General features: G+C 37.6%; 2 protein-coding genes across 5 annotated transcripts in view; one reads left to right on the forward strand and one right to left on the reverse strand.

The window, feature by feature from the left end:
• The window catches only part of ccdc187 (coiled-coil domain containing 187), a 31,332-nt gene extending 26,062 nt beyond the window's left edge, over positions 1-5,270 (forward strand). For 2 of the 3 annotated variants that reach the window (XM_017487319.3, XM_017487320.3), the window contains 6 exons: positions 304-413; positions 2,039-2,116; positions 2,194-2,328; positions 3,971-4,065; positions 4,148-4,236; positions 4,320-5,270. In XM_017487319.3, coding sequence (XP_017342808.1) covers positions 304-413; positions 2,039-2,116; positions 2,194-2,328; positions 3,971-4,065; positions 4,148-4,236; positions 4,320-4,474 — 662 coding nt within the window. In that variant the 3' untranslated portion in view covers positions 4,475-5,270. The remainder of the gene's footprint in view (positions 1-303; positions 414-2,038; positions 2,117-2,193; positions 2,329-3,970; positions 4,066-4,147; positions 4,237-4,319) is intronic. The other variant, XR_001814824.3, reaches the window with a different exon arrangement.
• Positions 5,271-5,564: 294 nt separating this feature from the next.
• Positions 5,565-11,186, reverse strand: tnfrsf9a (tumor necrosis factor receptor superfamily, member 9a). 2 transcript variants are annotated; one of them, XM_017487322.3, is made up of 9 exons: positions 11,064-11,186; positions 10,468-10,611; positions 9,804-9,923; positions 9,492-9,629; positions 9,218-9,290; positions 9,022-9,116; positions 8,227-8,268; positions 7,501-7,644; positions 5,565-7,101 (listed from the first exon to the last, which is right to left on the reverse strand). In XM_017487322.3, the coding sequence occupies exons 2-9, from the start codon at positions 10,604-10,606 to the stop codon at positions 6,977-6,979; spliced, it is 876 nt and encodes a 291-aa protein (XP_017342811.1). In that variant the 5' UTR covers positions 10,607-10,611; positions 11,064-11,186; the 3' UTR covers positions 5,565-6,976. The 2 variants fall into 2 exon arrangements, with proteins under 2 accessions (XP_017342811.1, XP_017342812.1); XM_017487323.3 differs by having other exon boundaries at positions 10,468-10,608; positions 11,064-11,159.
• Between the last annotated feature and the right edge of the window lie 3,433 nt (positions 11,187-14,619).

Here is a 14,619-nt window from a genome sequence, read left to right on the forward strand (position 1 = left end):
TTTGTTTTGTTTTTGTTCAAGCTTTGATAATTGGCTATATCCTCTTATGTTTACTTGTAAGAGGGGACTTTGTGTGATCTTTGGTTTAAGGTCATGATTGGACCTGTGATAGAAAATAAAAAGACATGCCTCCTACCTCATTCTTGGTATTGATATGACATCATGCAGAATCCCCCCACTTTGTACCTTGTGTGTGTGTGTGAAGCTGACATGCTGCAGGTGGTGGGCTGTAAAACTTTTAGGCCTCAATGTCACACCTTTCACCCATTCGTTCTGCTTATGACTCAACTCTATCCCACACAGGGCAGAGGGTGAACAGACCCTCTCTGGATTTGGGTGTACTCAGGCAGGTCCTGCAGGATGAAGAACTCGCCCACAGGCTACAGGCAGAGGAAGAGGAGTTGCTCAGAGGGGTAAGAAAATCTCCCCATTTTGGCACCCACCATATTACATGACCAATCTTTTGTTTTACCCAGGACATTGTTAGACCCAGTTTACTCTAGTGCTATTCTATAGACGGATCAATCTATAAACATTTTCACTATGATGTTGTCTATCAGATGAGGATGGGTTCCCATAGAGTCTGGTTCCTGGATTTTTTGAGTTAATACTGATGTCTAGTGAAAATTTCATGTAAATGCCCTCATTGGAAATATATTTACTGAAGAAAAAAAAAAAAAAGTTGACGTGTCCAGTACTTATTTTCCACACTGTATATCCTGAATTTATATATTTCAGGTAAAGCTGCTTTGTGACAATGTCCATTGTTAAAAGCGCTATAGAAATTAAATTGAATTGTTAATATTCTGTAGACTTAAAGCAAACCTCCACCCTAAAACACATGAAATATGTTTTTATTGAAATACCTGCGCCTAATATTTCTGGTGCAGATTTTTTTTGGTTGGTGGTATATTTGTTTCTTGTGCTGATGTCGCAGGGGGACGTTTCTAGCACGGTTACAGTGGCATTGAAGAGGAGAACAAAAATCCGATTTCAAACAATAAGGGTTAACAGTACGGTTTTGCTGTCAGTTTCTAAAAACAACGGAGCAAGTGCTTCTATTCTCAGCCATCGTCTTCAAGTGATGATCAGCATCAGATTAATGAGAAATCGATGATAGAAGTAGTGAAGACGGACAGGTGAAGTTTGGCAGCTATATGACGCAGAGTTGTGCTGAGTTTTGACAGAGGCTCGGCTTAGCTATATGGAGATCACAAGATGACGAGCATGATGGCTTTGATGGAGGACAGTGGGATACGTATGAAAGTTTAAGCTTTGGAAGCTGATCTGTTTGAGCAGAGCGTACAGATGAGGTGAGACCGCTGGACAGATTAAAGGACTAAAGCGCTGCTGCATTGCTCACTTTAGTTAGATATGAAGCAAGGGCTAAATCCCACTGGTGCCAGTATCTGCAAGTAGTCGAATGGGATTGTGGGTAACATAGGAAACCACTCACCAATGTGATAATGTTGATGAAAACTTAAACTTAACTTAGAGTTGCCATAACACCTACCCACATGTTTTTGGGAGGTTGGAGGAACCCAGAGGAAACCCACACAGGGAGAACGTGCAAGACCCTGGAGCTGTGAGACACCAACACTGCCCGCTGTACCACTCCACCTTTAAAGATTTTTGACATTTTTATGGATTAAAATAACGAGTAGTTGAAAACAGTGTAATGACCATAGGCAAATATGCATTTGTATACACTACTAGCATGGGGTTTTTCATTCAAAATTCACATAGCCCAAGAATAATTCACTTACTTGGCTTACAGTGGTTTAGTTTAACATTATTGAATAATTTTAGTTTATTTAATTACCTTAATATTTATTTGGAAATAACCAGGGCATTATACACCTCAGTTAACCTTTGCTCATTTTCATCTGAACTTCACTACACTGGAAAGTATTGGGTCTATCTAACACGCCTCCTCATTTCATATAATGTGTTGACACAGTTTATACTGTTCATTATTCTTTTCCTCAACATTTCACCATTTTTATCATAGTTTTGCAAAAAACTGTTTTATCCTCAGGATCTTGCATCTGCCTCATCTTTAGAGAGGCCTTACCCAAAAGGAGACTTCACAGCAGCGCAGGTTGCTCAGGATGAGGTAGGCAAGTCCAAGATACACGTATCTTGCTAGAGATACGATTTGAGTCATTACTAATTATAACTGCTTCATTACAGGAGATTGCACGCTTCATGCAGAAGCAAGAGATAAAGACTCAGCTGCGGTCTCAAGAGCTGGACAACTATGGCTCTGGGCGAGGTTACAGAGAAATGAGTCATGTGTATGACAACAGCGAGATTTGTGATGGAGAGGTAACGCTGTCCTCCTACACTGTTTATAACATTTACTGCAGCTAGGGATCGCAAAGTTCAATATAAACTTTTGTAAATAAAATTTATATAATTTCATAAAGTCGTATGCTAACGTGGTGGGGTTTTTTTTTATATACGTTATATTAATAGTATAGTTCCCATCCGTATCGACGAGGTTATTACGTAATATACTACACCATTAATAACCTGTAACTGTAGCAACGTTTTGTGTTTACTGCCATTAAATGTGAGAATGGGAAGTGAAGACTTGTAACTCACTGCAGGAGATTTAGTCATCTCCCTTTACTTAAAATAATCCAATGGTTCCCAGTTGTGTTCCCAGTTTGCTTCTTGAGTCCCCTGTAATCTATGTTTTCCCTTTTCTAGCACCCCATCCTTTGGAGGTCCTTAATGCTGGTCCTTAAGAGGTCCAAAATACCTGGTGGCAGCAAAGCAAAAGTATCTTATTAATAACTAATACTCTTATTTTGAGGGATAAATCCAACTGGTGCCACTGACAGCTACTAGTAAAGTAACGTTTTGGGTAATGAAGGGAACCATTCACCAAAGTGAAAATAGAAGAATGTCAATGAAATACTTGGTGCTGGCCTGGGTGATATGTGATATCTGCAACTGATAATGTATTGCAGACAAATCAGCAATATGTTATCAGTTCATTACAGGCCGCCACCACACACACACACACACACACACACACACACACACACACACACACATACACATACACATACATACTTAGAGGCAACAGTAGGCAATCCACATACCAGCATGTTTCTGGGAGGTTTGAGGAAACCAAATAATGCGGAAGAAACCCACACAGGAAGAACATCTAAGATAAAATTCTGTGTGGCGTCAAACCAAACTGATTAATCTAGGACACAATGCAGACTGCTAAGCCTGAAAATCACTATACAACTGTGTGCATAGTGATTTTCTGCATGCACTAATAGTCTGAATGCCTTTAGTCTGTGTTATTCAAGTTGCTTTCCAGCTAATTGACACCTCTAAGGAAATCATGAGTATACTGAGGGTAAATGATATTTTACGTGGATTAATGTTTTAAACGTGCATGTGATTTTAAGATGGAAATGTACGTCATTTAATTGGTCTCTAGTTTGTTTTCATCCTCATTGCAAAGTGATGTTTACCAGGCAAAAATGCCTCTCAGGGCCAAAGTGAATATACTGTATTTTGTCAGAGTGACATGATGAATTTATCAGGAATCCAAAATAATGCCTGACTGTACATACAGTTCTCTATCTCAGTTGTAGAAACTATTCTAATCTACTCTATATAGTGCAGTCATATGGAATGGGAGACATTTGTAATAAGGAATAATGTGATGAGTATGATTCGATAAACATGGCAAATATCAACAACCAGTCAGCTTTTAACAGGTATTTTGGACAGGCCTACCTTTGGTCTACTGTCATGAAAATGAAATAGTTTGTCATTCAAGGACGTAGGTTTTATCTCCTCTTCACTGAACTGTCGTTTCTGCAGTAAATAGTTCCTGAATTAAGAAAGTGAGACAATGGAAAGCAAAAAGCCTACAAGTTGCTTATCAACTTTTTAAGGATTAAGTGAAAACTGAGGAAGTTTAATATTGTCTTATTGCCAGACGCCGAGGGAGAGACTGAACTCGGAAGGGCTTTTGTCTCCTGTTGATGACTGCTCTCCTGAACACCAACCCCCAAGTCCAGTCAGTTTAGCAGCGTAAGTCACTATTCTCCTGTCATTCCCAACTGCATTATCTGTTAATGATAACGAACTAAACAAACTGCTTTTGTCTGCATAGGCAGCAGCATCCCTTGAGGAATATTGCTGAAGAATTGGATCCAACTTTTCAACGGGAAGAGAAAGTGCAAGCAGGACAGAGTATTTCTGGTAACACTTGTTCTTACATGTTCTTGTCATTACTATGTTGCATGGAAAGATTTATAGTGAACATTTCAAACTGTGTTTTCCAGGCACTTGCCCCATCCAAGCTACACCACAGGCAGGTTCATGCGAGGAGCCTGCATTCGTGGCACCCACTAAGCGGCAAAATGACAAACCAAGACGCACAAAGTCCAAAGAGAAAAAGGAAAACTCTAAATCAAAAGAAAACTGTAAGCAGCAGTGATGTCAGTGACATTGTACTGTTAGTTGTGTTATTACTGACCACATTAACACGGACAGTTGTACACTGCAGCAACAAAAAACGTCAGGGGTATATCACAGTGATTTAATGGATTTTTTAACCCTAACCTTTGCTTTCCTTGGAAGGTTTGCTGCCATTAACATAATGCTGCCATTATGGTGACATGCAGGCCCCAGTGACTCAAATGGGACATAATAATATTTATAATTTGCGTCTGGGGAATTGGTAATAACTCGGTCTGCTGTTGTGTCAGACATGTTTTCATTTTTGGCACATTGTTCAGCTTGATGAGGGACTGCGATGAGCCCTAGGGTGTTCTGTGAAATCATGTCTGATTTTCAGTTAAAACTAACTATATTTCTGAATTCACATTACACGTATTCTTAGTATAACTGAAATAGCTTCTCTTTTTTTTTTCTTTTTTTTTTATCCGACCCTGGCTCGGCAGTGTTATCAGTTCCCCCATGCTTCCTGTGTGTCTTTATCTACACTGTAATTGCAGCTTTGTTTTTCAAAATGTAAAATATGCAGCTTATTCTACCTTTTTTGTTTTCCTCTATTGTTTACAGAACTGCTATTAGTAGTATGTACACTAATGTTTGACAAGGTTGCCCTTTCATTGTGCTCCTGTCACAAAATACAATCTAAAACAGTTTCAGTTTAGAAATGATGGGAGTACTGTTTTTCAGTAATGTTACTGTCTGGAGCTGTTTGGTGAATCATGGACCTCTACATTAAGTTATTGAGTCTGATATATTAAAAATGTAAAGAATTGGTACTGGGTTTTTTTTTTTGGTTTGTTTTTATGCAAAGTGTTCCAAGTTTTGCTTTACAGTAAACTAGTGAAGGCCTTCGTTCGCTTTAAGTTCGCTTTAAATAGCATTGACTGGAATTTCCCATTTACTGCTCGTGAATCTAATTTACATGGCAATTAGGTAAATGCTTACTTCATTTGCTCAGTTTCTATAGAAAAAAAAGAAGTTTTCTCCCAGTGACCATTCATCCAGTGTACATTAAGGTGGAACGCATTCAAATGCAGGGAAACATTTTTAAGAAGAAAACTTTTTTATAAACATTTTTATTTGACACAAATAATATTGCACAAACATTTTGGCTAACAAACTGTATTAAGCAGTTTTAATAATAGATACTGTATAACATTAAGTGGCATCAGCACAGTATAATAAGTTACATGATATTATGACTCGAATAGTGACGGTTAAGTGTGTTGGAGCATGCCCCATTGTCCTGGAGCTCATTGTGTCCTCGTTGAGACAACAGATCCATTTAAGTGTCCTGTTGTTCCTGACTGGTTGTGTTTGCTGATATTAAAGTTAAAACCCTAGATGTCTGCATCTGAAATTAGCAGAGCTATAGGATGTGGGTGGATTTTCACAAGAGAAACTACCTTGAAGAGAACTGAGATCACTCCAGGGTGCCAACGAAAAGGGAAGTTGAATTTTAGCTCAGGTGAATCACAGGCACATACTGATTAATTAAATGGAATGTTTGCTATTGAGTACTGTCAAGGCATATGAGTCACGCAATCTTTAGTCCTTTGACTCACCGGGAGTAGCAAATATTACAAAACTGATGAATATCATGATTACAGGCTTAGTATCGGGTTCAGTTTCACTTTCTTGATCTGTGATGTAGCCAAGAAAGCTTTTTTTTTTTTTTTTTTTTTTAAATAAAGAGCAGGGGTAGTTAGGTTAGTTTAGTTTCTCCCGAATCCTCTTTTGCTCCTGTGCTTCTCACTGATCTATACCACACAAGTCCTCTCAGGGAAAACCCTCACACAGTGCACGGCTTCCCTGGGGCTTGTTCCAGAAAGTTTCAAAATTCCCTTTGCATATTACACAATTTTAAAACATCATCTTTACAAGCTGTCAGATCAGCACCAGAGTCTTGGTGCTGTGGATTTCATGAGGTGCTTGCAAAATCATCATCTCAGAAGATAAGAAGAACATTTTTGCCAGTGCCAGGAAGTTTTGCTATTTTAACCAAATGTTTTTCAGTCATCTTCCCCCAAACCCTGTCCAGGTCTCTAAAATGAGACATTTAAAATAGTGCCATTTAAAGCAGGAAACCGGGGGAAGCCCACCAGGGTATTTCAAGAAGCCTGTCAGAAGTGTGACGCAATAGTCTGTAGGAGACGCCCACGTCTATAAGAAGTGTCAAGGGTTCACATTTAGACTCCTACGTGACCAAGCAGCAAGCAAGTCTGTCTCTCTAGCTGCTTTATCTTGCACAAAATGTCTCAAGTCGGCATCTGCCATGTTCTCCTGCAACTTTTATTTAAAGTAGGTCATGCTAGGACATCCTTCCATAAGTAAATAGTATACCAAGAAGTTCACCTGTAGCTCTGTCCAAAGCTCCATCTCAAGACTGCACCAAAAAGAGGATCTCTGTGTATAAAACATGCGCAGCACCATGTGTAATATCCCAGCATGAGAAAAGACTGCACAAAGTAATCCACAGAGCTCACACGATGAGTTTTGTTTCCGAGTCTTGCGTGTTGATGGACTCCGAGCTCCCACCTTGCTCCTGCTCCGGCTGATGGAAGCTGCAGGCTTCTTCATGCTCCACCATCATAATAGTGAGCTCTCCTGAAAACAGAGCAAAATGACAAAAATGAACAAACGCTGAAGGAAGTGATGTCATGGTTATTTGCTGAGCGGTAAGAAGTGTGAAGTACATCCGAGTACAAAACTTCGTTCTACTCCTGTGCTTCAAATAGAACAAAATATTTGTTTATCGGCCAAATAAAAAGAATTCCATGGAGGTTAAAATGAAATGTATCCTGTAGTAAGACGGCAATCCAAGACATTATAAAAAAAAAATAAAAAATCAAAAGATAGGTGGCAAAGTATACTGTATGACCTGAGCAGATGTCAAGAAATAATTACAAATATTGGTTACTTTGTCTGTTCATTTGAACTTGAGGGTGTGCAAACTGAAGTGTAAAGTGTTTCTGCAAATGTTTGTTGTAGGAAACTCAATACTACCATGGGTTGGAGTATCCGGCTTGGGGTCTTTGCTCTTGCTCTTGCTTTTTGTTCTTTTGTAGGTGAGCCACAGCAATAAAATGAAAATGATCATGAGTGCAGAACTGCCACCAAAAAATCCAATTAACGGATATATAGAGTTATCTGGGAAGAAAAATAACAAGTATTAGTATTCCTATTATAAGGATTCATACTTATAATATAGCGATAATAATTATGTATTAGTGTATCCACTACATCACCAAAAGTATGTGGACACCTGACCCATGTGCTTATTGAATATCCTATTTATGATCTAGTCCCCCTTTGCTGTTAGGATCATTTCCAGTCTTCTAGGAAGGGTTTCCGCTCGATTTAAGCGTAACTGTGGGAATTTGTGCTCATTCAGCCAAGAGAGGTTAGTGAGGTCAGACAATGACGCCAGGCAAGAATGTCCTGGGGTACAGTCAGCATTCCAGTTCATCCTGTTCAGGACAAGTTCAAGTCTGCGTACAACACAATACTTCCACTTCCAGATTATGTCTTCATAGACAATGTTTTGTGAACATAGTCATTATGGAACATGTTTGGGCCTCTTAGTTCCAGGGAAGGGAAATTATTATGCTACAGCATACAAAGACATTCTAGACAACACTGTTATTACATATGGCTTTGATGGTCAGGTGTTCATATAATTTTGGCTACAAAGTATATGTATATACCATTCTATCAATAATTTGCTCTTACCGTCTGTCTTTGTTCTCTCAGTGGTTTTCGGTGTGGTGGTTTCTGCAATATACAAAGTCAATCACTTATAGCATTCACTGTATAGCCACACATACATTAGCAGATAACTACTACAGTTAACGCATTATTATATTATTTGGTGCTTCCGGTATTTCAATACAATTATTATCTAATATACATTATATAAAGCTACCATATCATATGTAAAGAACAAAGCATGCTATAATAGGAAAATAATCAATAATGGATGGTTTTTAGACAGCATTTAAAATGTTTTATACCACAGCAATCTGCCATCACTAACAACCCATTTTACATTTTATATTTTATAGTTATGCGTCATCTTGTGGAGTGTCTGCAAAACAAGTTAGTTCCTGCTATTAGTTGTGTTATAACAGCTCTGTTTTTTCTTTAAGAAATGCCCTCTGTACTGAACATTTTCTCATGCCTGAAAGGTTACAGTTTTACCCCTGACTGGAGGCTCCTTCCAAAAAAGTTAAATAAATGTCTCCTTATAGAAAACTTTAACGTAGCAACAGTTACATGACTTTAATCTGTTTAAGTCAAGCAACTACCATACAAGTCCCTGTGAAAGTCGTTACTATAGAAATGGCAACATTAAAACAATTGCTTTAATATAAACCTGTGATTTGCCTTGCAGTTGGAGCTATTGTCAGAGCTGCTGTTATAGAAAATGAATCAACACCTTCTGGCCAATCAGATTTGAGTATTCGACAGCACTGTGGTAGAACTTCCAGTATACATTGATTCAGTATTCAGAACCGTTTCTCCTACCTTTTGGGGCTGAAGGAGTGATCACTGGTATCCTGCTGCAGACAATGTCACGGAATTCATTACCTCTGGCAATAATGTACTCTCCTTCAGAACAGCTAGATGTAACAGAGGAAAGAAAAGAAATGAGCCTAAATTATGTTTATCCCATTATATTTGGTGAAAAAAACAGACTGAATATATTGTAAATAAGATCTACCTTTTTCTCCATGGTTTACAAGGGCTGTGGGTTTTATTATTGAAGGTTCCCTCTGGGCATTTTCTGCAAGTACCTGTTTGTTTACAAAAAAAACATATTTCATACACAACATATGATCATATATTAAAATTAAATACGGGTTCAAAAAGAGAGAAAAGTGAAACCTTAACAGCGCTATAAACTGAGAAAATTCCTCCAGGTTTGTGTGTGTGTGTAGTCTATAATGCAAATAGGATTCGAGGAGTCCAAAAGCATTACTACATGAGATTCTTACGGTCATTTGTTGGCTCTTGACCCTTTGGGCACTCCTCAACACAGTATCTACACTGTTCATTTCCACAGCGAAATCCAGGTATGCACCCACACACAGTGTCCGCTTTGCCACTGCAGGGTTTCACCTCGACCTGCGGATCTGTAGGAAGGGGCATTAACAAGCTCAGATTAAACACACCTTATATTCTGTTCCTTCAGTTGTAAATATTGTGTTAATATGATGTAAAACAGAATTTTTAAATAATTCTCTGTTATTATATCCATGCTCTTTGGAGGATCTCGACTTGCTCAGAATATGCGCTAGACATCATACCTATACACTGAGTGCATCTGTTGCAGAACGAAGCTCTTGGATTAAGTGTGTAAGAATTAGGTTCACATGGTGTACAGAGTGTATGAAGGTCTTTTCCACAGTGCGCCACCACACGGTACCCTGAAACCACACACACACGCACACACACTCATAATTTGCTCATAGTCATGTGCTCACCCGATTTGTAGTACAGCCTGACACATAAGGTATCACAGACTGTACACACATATTGTAGCAAAATCCAAAAGAGGTTAATTAAAAAGCATTGACCCTTTATGGCACTTCCTTTTCCACTCCTCGTGATAAACAGAAATAACGTCAGCATTGTGAACTGTGTTACAGCTGTGTTTGACTATTTATGCCGAAATCAGACTCCATTAGCTTATTAGGATATAACATTTTAGAGATTCACACTGCTTTAAGGACTGATTCATGTTCAGCATGTTGTTAGCTCAATATAGAAATAAAGAAGAAAAAAATTCTTTATATCTATTTCTATTCTCTTTTCAGATTTTCTAGTTTCAACCCAATTTTAGATCACTGAACAGTCACTGTAAATATTTCTGTTAGGTTTTTTTTTTTTTTTTTTTGAGGACATAAATGACCACAGGGTTTATAGAGAAATTGCTAAACCAGATTCTTCAGGCATCAGTATTAGACCTACCTGGACTGCATCGTTCACAGCAGATGTCATGAAGATCATTCGGTGTCCACTCCTCACATCCTGATTTTTGTCCCTCAGTGATGTATAATAAAGTGGTGATGAGTAGGACCTTACACAGTATCCGCTGGATGAGTTTCATGTCTGCTTTAAAGAAAAAGTACTGCACTTAAAACCTTCAGGTGGTATTACTCACCTAAATAAAACAATGACTGTCATCAAACTCAAAACATGTGTCTACTTCTACTTGGCTTGTTTTCACAGGAGAAGAAAAAAGACCATTGAGAAACTGGGATAAAAAGAACTCAGAAAATTTACAAGAAAAAAAGTTTTTATTTTATTTTATTATTATTATTATTATTATTATTATTTTACATCCATTACTAATTTTAAATAAAAGATTTGCACAAATCATAAATAATAAAAGATCTACATGAATTAAAAAAGTACAAATGTCCAATTGTCCCATTCAGCAGACATGTAATAAAAATATGGAATTATAGAAAAATAGAAACCAGACTATATAGGTACTTACACAATTGTACAATATAAAATCAAGTCTTATTGTCAAACATGAAAATGCTAAATTATTCTCTTACTTGTGAATTTAGGGTGAGATTCTTGACAGAAGGTAAACGATCAGCAGCCAACAGCTCAGATGATGATGTTGAGTAAGAGGTATTGAGCAGCTGTCTTCTTTTAAACCTAAAACGGGGCGTTCATTTTTAGGGCGGTCCCTAGCGGGTTGCCATGTTGATTGAAACGCCTTAATTCAAGAGCGCGGGAAACACTTGATATTGAAGAGACTTTTATTCTAAACCATAGATGCGGATCGTTATACCAACCAGTAAGACATGAAAATATAAACACAATAATAGTGAATTGAAAATTCAAGCTGTTGCTGAAATAGAAATGTATTTATTAATAATCTGTCAAAATAGATTGTTTAAGCATTAGTTGCTTGAAATATCCATGTATTCATTTAATGACATTCTCATCTCACAGTAACCCTTTATATTTTCATCGCTTTTTATTATTATTATTATTCATCAGCATTAGTTTTAATTTTACTAAGTAACGACCCCAAGCTTGTTTTCAGGCAACCCAAAACGAAAGCGCTACAAGTAATAATGACTAGTGGCATCAGAGACGTTGGAATAAAAGCCTAAAGTAATCATACACAAATAATATAATAATATGTAATAGTAATGATATAATAATAATATCTAATAATATATTACCGCTGGGTGGTTTTCTTTGACTTGGACTATTGTTGTTTATTCCTTTCTCTTGTTATCGTGAAACGTTTCTGAAGACAAAATAGCGATTGCATAAAAAATAAATAAAATAAAATAAAATAAAAAAGCATCGGCGGTAATTTCCTTTAAAACATATTCAGGTTCTGCGCTGAACTTTGTTATTTTACATACGAAAAAAAGTACAAGCATCTAGTAATCTTCACTGTGTTGCTCGATTATAAACTACAGTACACCTTAAACAAAATGTCTCCTTATAAAAATCTTTATCGTATCAACAATGACACAGCTTTAATCTGTTTCTGTTCATGTAAAGCGTCTATCATACAAGTCCCTGTGAAAGCCGTTACTATAGAAACGATAATGTATTGAAAGTGCTTTAATATGAACATATTATATGCCTTGAGGTTGGAACAACAGTCAGAGCTGCTGTTAGAGAAAATGAATCAAAACTTTCTGACCAATTAGATTTGAGTATTCAAGAGCTCTGTGGTATAACTTCCGGTATACACTGATTCAGTATTCGGGACTGTTTCCCCTACATTGTGGGGCTAAAAACACATTCAGGTTTTGCGTTGAAGTTCGTTATTTTACATACGAAAAATTGAGCAAGTACAAGAGTCTAGAAAGATTGGACACCCCTGAGCTACACCTGCTCTGTACGTACATTTATCAGTCATTTTATGAGAAAATCCTACCATATAGGTCACTTCATAGTAGAACTTTAGTCAAGACCACCAAAGTCAAGTCCAAGAACAGGACTAGTCAAGATTGAGTCAAGAATGAGTATTAAGGGGTCAAGGTCAAGTCAAGATCTAATCCAAATTAAGCTGAGACTGAACAATGATCAAGACCAAAAACCATTAAATATTTTGAGGCCAAGTCTATACTTCAAATATAGTAGACATACATTCATTCATTCATTCATTCATTGCACCAAAGATTTGACTTTGGGCAATGGTGGCTTAACAGTTAAGACTCTGGTTACTGCTCAGGTTGTCAAGGGTTCAAGCCCCAGCACCACAGGGCCTTTGAGCAAGGCCATTAAACTTCTCTGCTGCAGGGATGCTGTATCATGGCTGACTCTGCACTCTGACCCCATCTTTCTAACAAGTTGGGATACATGAAGAATAGGAATTTCACTGTGCTGTAATGTATACAGTATGTGACAAATAAAGGCTTCTTCTTCTTCTCCTCCTCCTCCTCCTTCTATGTTTCCTTGAAGAAATAATGACTTCTTGTCAAATTTGTGCATGCAAAAAGAAAAGACACACACATTATAAACACACGCATTCTTTGTTCTTCATTTAATAAAAAACATTGCTGTATTTTTTGTAGTTAATTACGATAATGTACACCGCCATCTTGCACCACCCAAAGTGACTTAAGCAAACCTGTCATCGTAATTACGACTTCCCAACTCGTAAATACGAACTTTCCAGGAGGATTTGAACGCACAGTATGCTCAAATCCAGCATTTTAATTACGATAGTGGTATGTAGGCCAGATGAATGTGGTAAATTTGGGCTGGCACAAGGCACAATTTTTCAGCTGCCTTCTACTACAGTCTTCAATGTAGGCACTGATGAAGCACAACCAATGTTACGTTGGTGGACCTTTCTCAGCATATCAGTGACATTGACAGGATAGTGTGTGCTGTTTGTACATGTGTGTCAAGCTTATCAGTGTTACAGGGTTTTTTTGTTTGTTTGTTTGTTTTCAAACCACACCAATGTTGAGAATAGCTGAGAACAGTCCACAACCAAAATAGCCAGGTAGCAGAGGCGCTGTGGGCAATATAGATCCCGAATGAGCAAGCCAAAGTTGACTGACACTGAAAAAAAACAAATGCATGGTTAAAATTATTATGGCTATCAAATCTTTAGTTAGTAATAGTGAAATAAATCAGGCAAAATAATACTCATTGTATTGTATTTTTCATTAGTCATTTCTCTACTGACTGAAAGGCAGACACTTGGCAAGTAGGTTACAATACTTCCTGTGCTAAGATCAGGTGTGGCAGGAAAATAAATCTGATGCCATTCAAAAATCCAGACACACTGGGATTACAGCCAGGTGATCTTACTGTAAAAAAGAGAGAACACATCTGGATAATAATTTATAATACACAGGGTTATTCCCTAGTGGCTTTCCCACAAGTGATTTGTTTAGGGAAAAGGTGTGTTAGTGAAGAAGGGCATAAAGTGATCAGGGGCTGTCTGGAGAAAAAGAGAGAGAAAGAGAAAACAAAAAGAGCTAATCTCGTAAATTAGAATTGAACTGCCTAGTTTAAAGTACACATCAAGCGTTTAAATTTCACAGTGAAAATTCACATCAAATGGGGAATAATGTCATTTCAGTGACATTGACCGTGCCATGGTGGTTGGTGCCAAACAATCTGGTCTGAGTATTAAAAAAAACAAAACAAAACCCTAGAGGTTCCACAGAATGGTGTGTAAAAGAAAAACTTCCCGTAAGCAGCAGTTCTGTGGGTGGAAACACCTTGTTGATGAGGGACGTCAGAGGAGAACAGCCAGACTTTCTCTAGCTGGGACTGGACATAAAATGAATGCTTGAGTAGACTTTTGGCATCCTGCTACTCTGGAACCTGTGCATAACGATTAGCGATGTTAACTTTCCTTATTGAAGTACAATGCAGGTACGTCCTCCGTTCTTACACACTGTATATACTGCACAATGTATTTTCTTGATAAGGGTAAATAATTATCCAGATTGGTCAGGGTTGTGTCACAGGTTATTTAAAATGTGGAGATACAAGAAGTTCAGTGTTGTTATATTCATGTACTTTACATGGTTTTTAACAGGAAATACTACAAACAATGGTAAATGGACAATGATAAATATGCAAAACTCTTACCGGAACACATCATTTTAAAAG

The sequence above is a fragment of the Ictalurus punctatus genome, chromosome 15 (genome assembly GCF_001660625.3).
Source record: "Ictalurus punctatus breed USDA103 chromosome 15, Coco_2.0, whole genome shotgun sequence".
Taxonomy (NCBI): Eukaryota; Metazoa; Chordata; class Actinopteri; order Siluriformes; family Ictaluridae; genus Ictalurus; species Ictalurus punctatus.

Excerpts from the sequence above, each read along its gene's own strand:
- tnfrsf9a (XM_017487322.3), bottom strand. The coding sequence starts at position 10,606 with ATGAAACTCATCCAGCGGATACTGTGTAAGGTCCTACTCATCACCACT. Across the intron at positions 9,117-9,217 it reads TGTAAACCATGGAGAAAAAG|CTGTTCTGAAGGAGAGTACA; the intron begins GTAGATCTTATT and ends TGTTACATCTAG. Across the intron at positions 7,645-8,226 it reads TGAGAGAACAAAGACAGACG|ATAACTCTATATATCCGTTA; the intron begins GTAAGAGCAAAT and ends TTTTCTTCCCAG.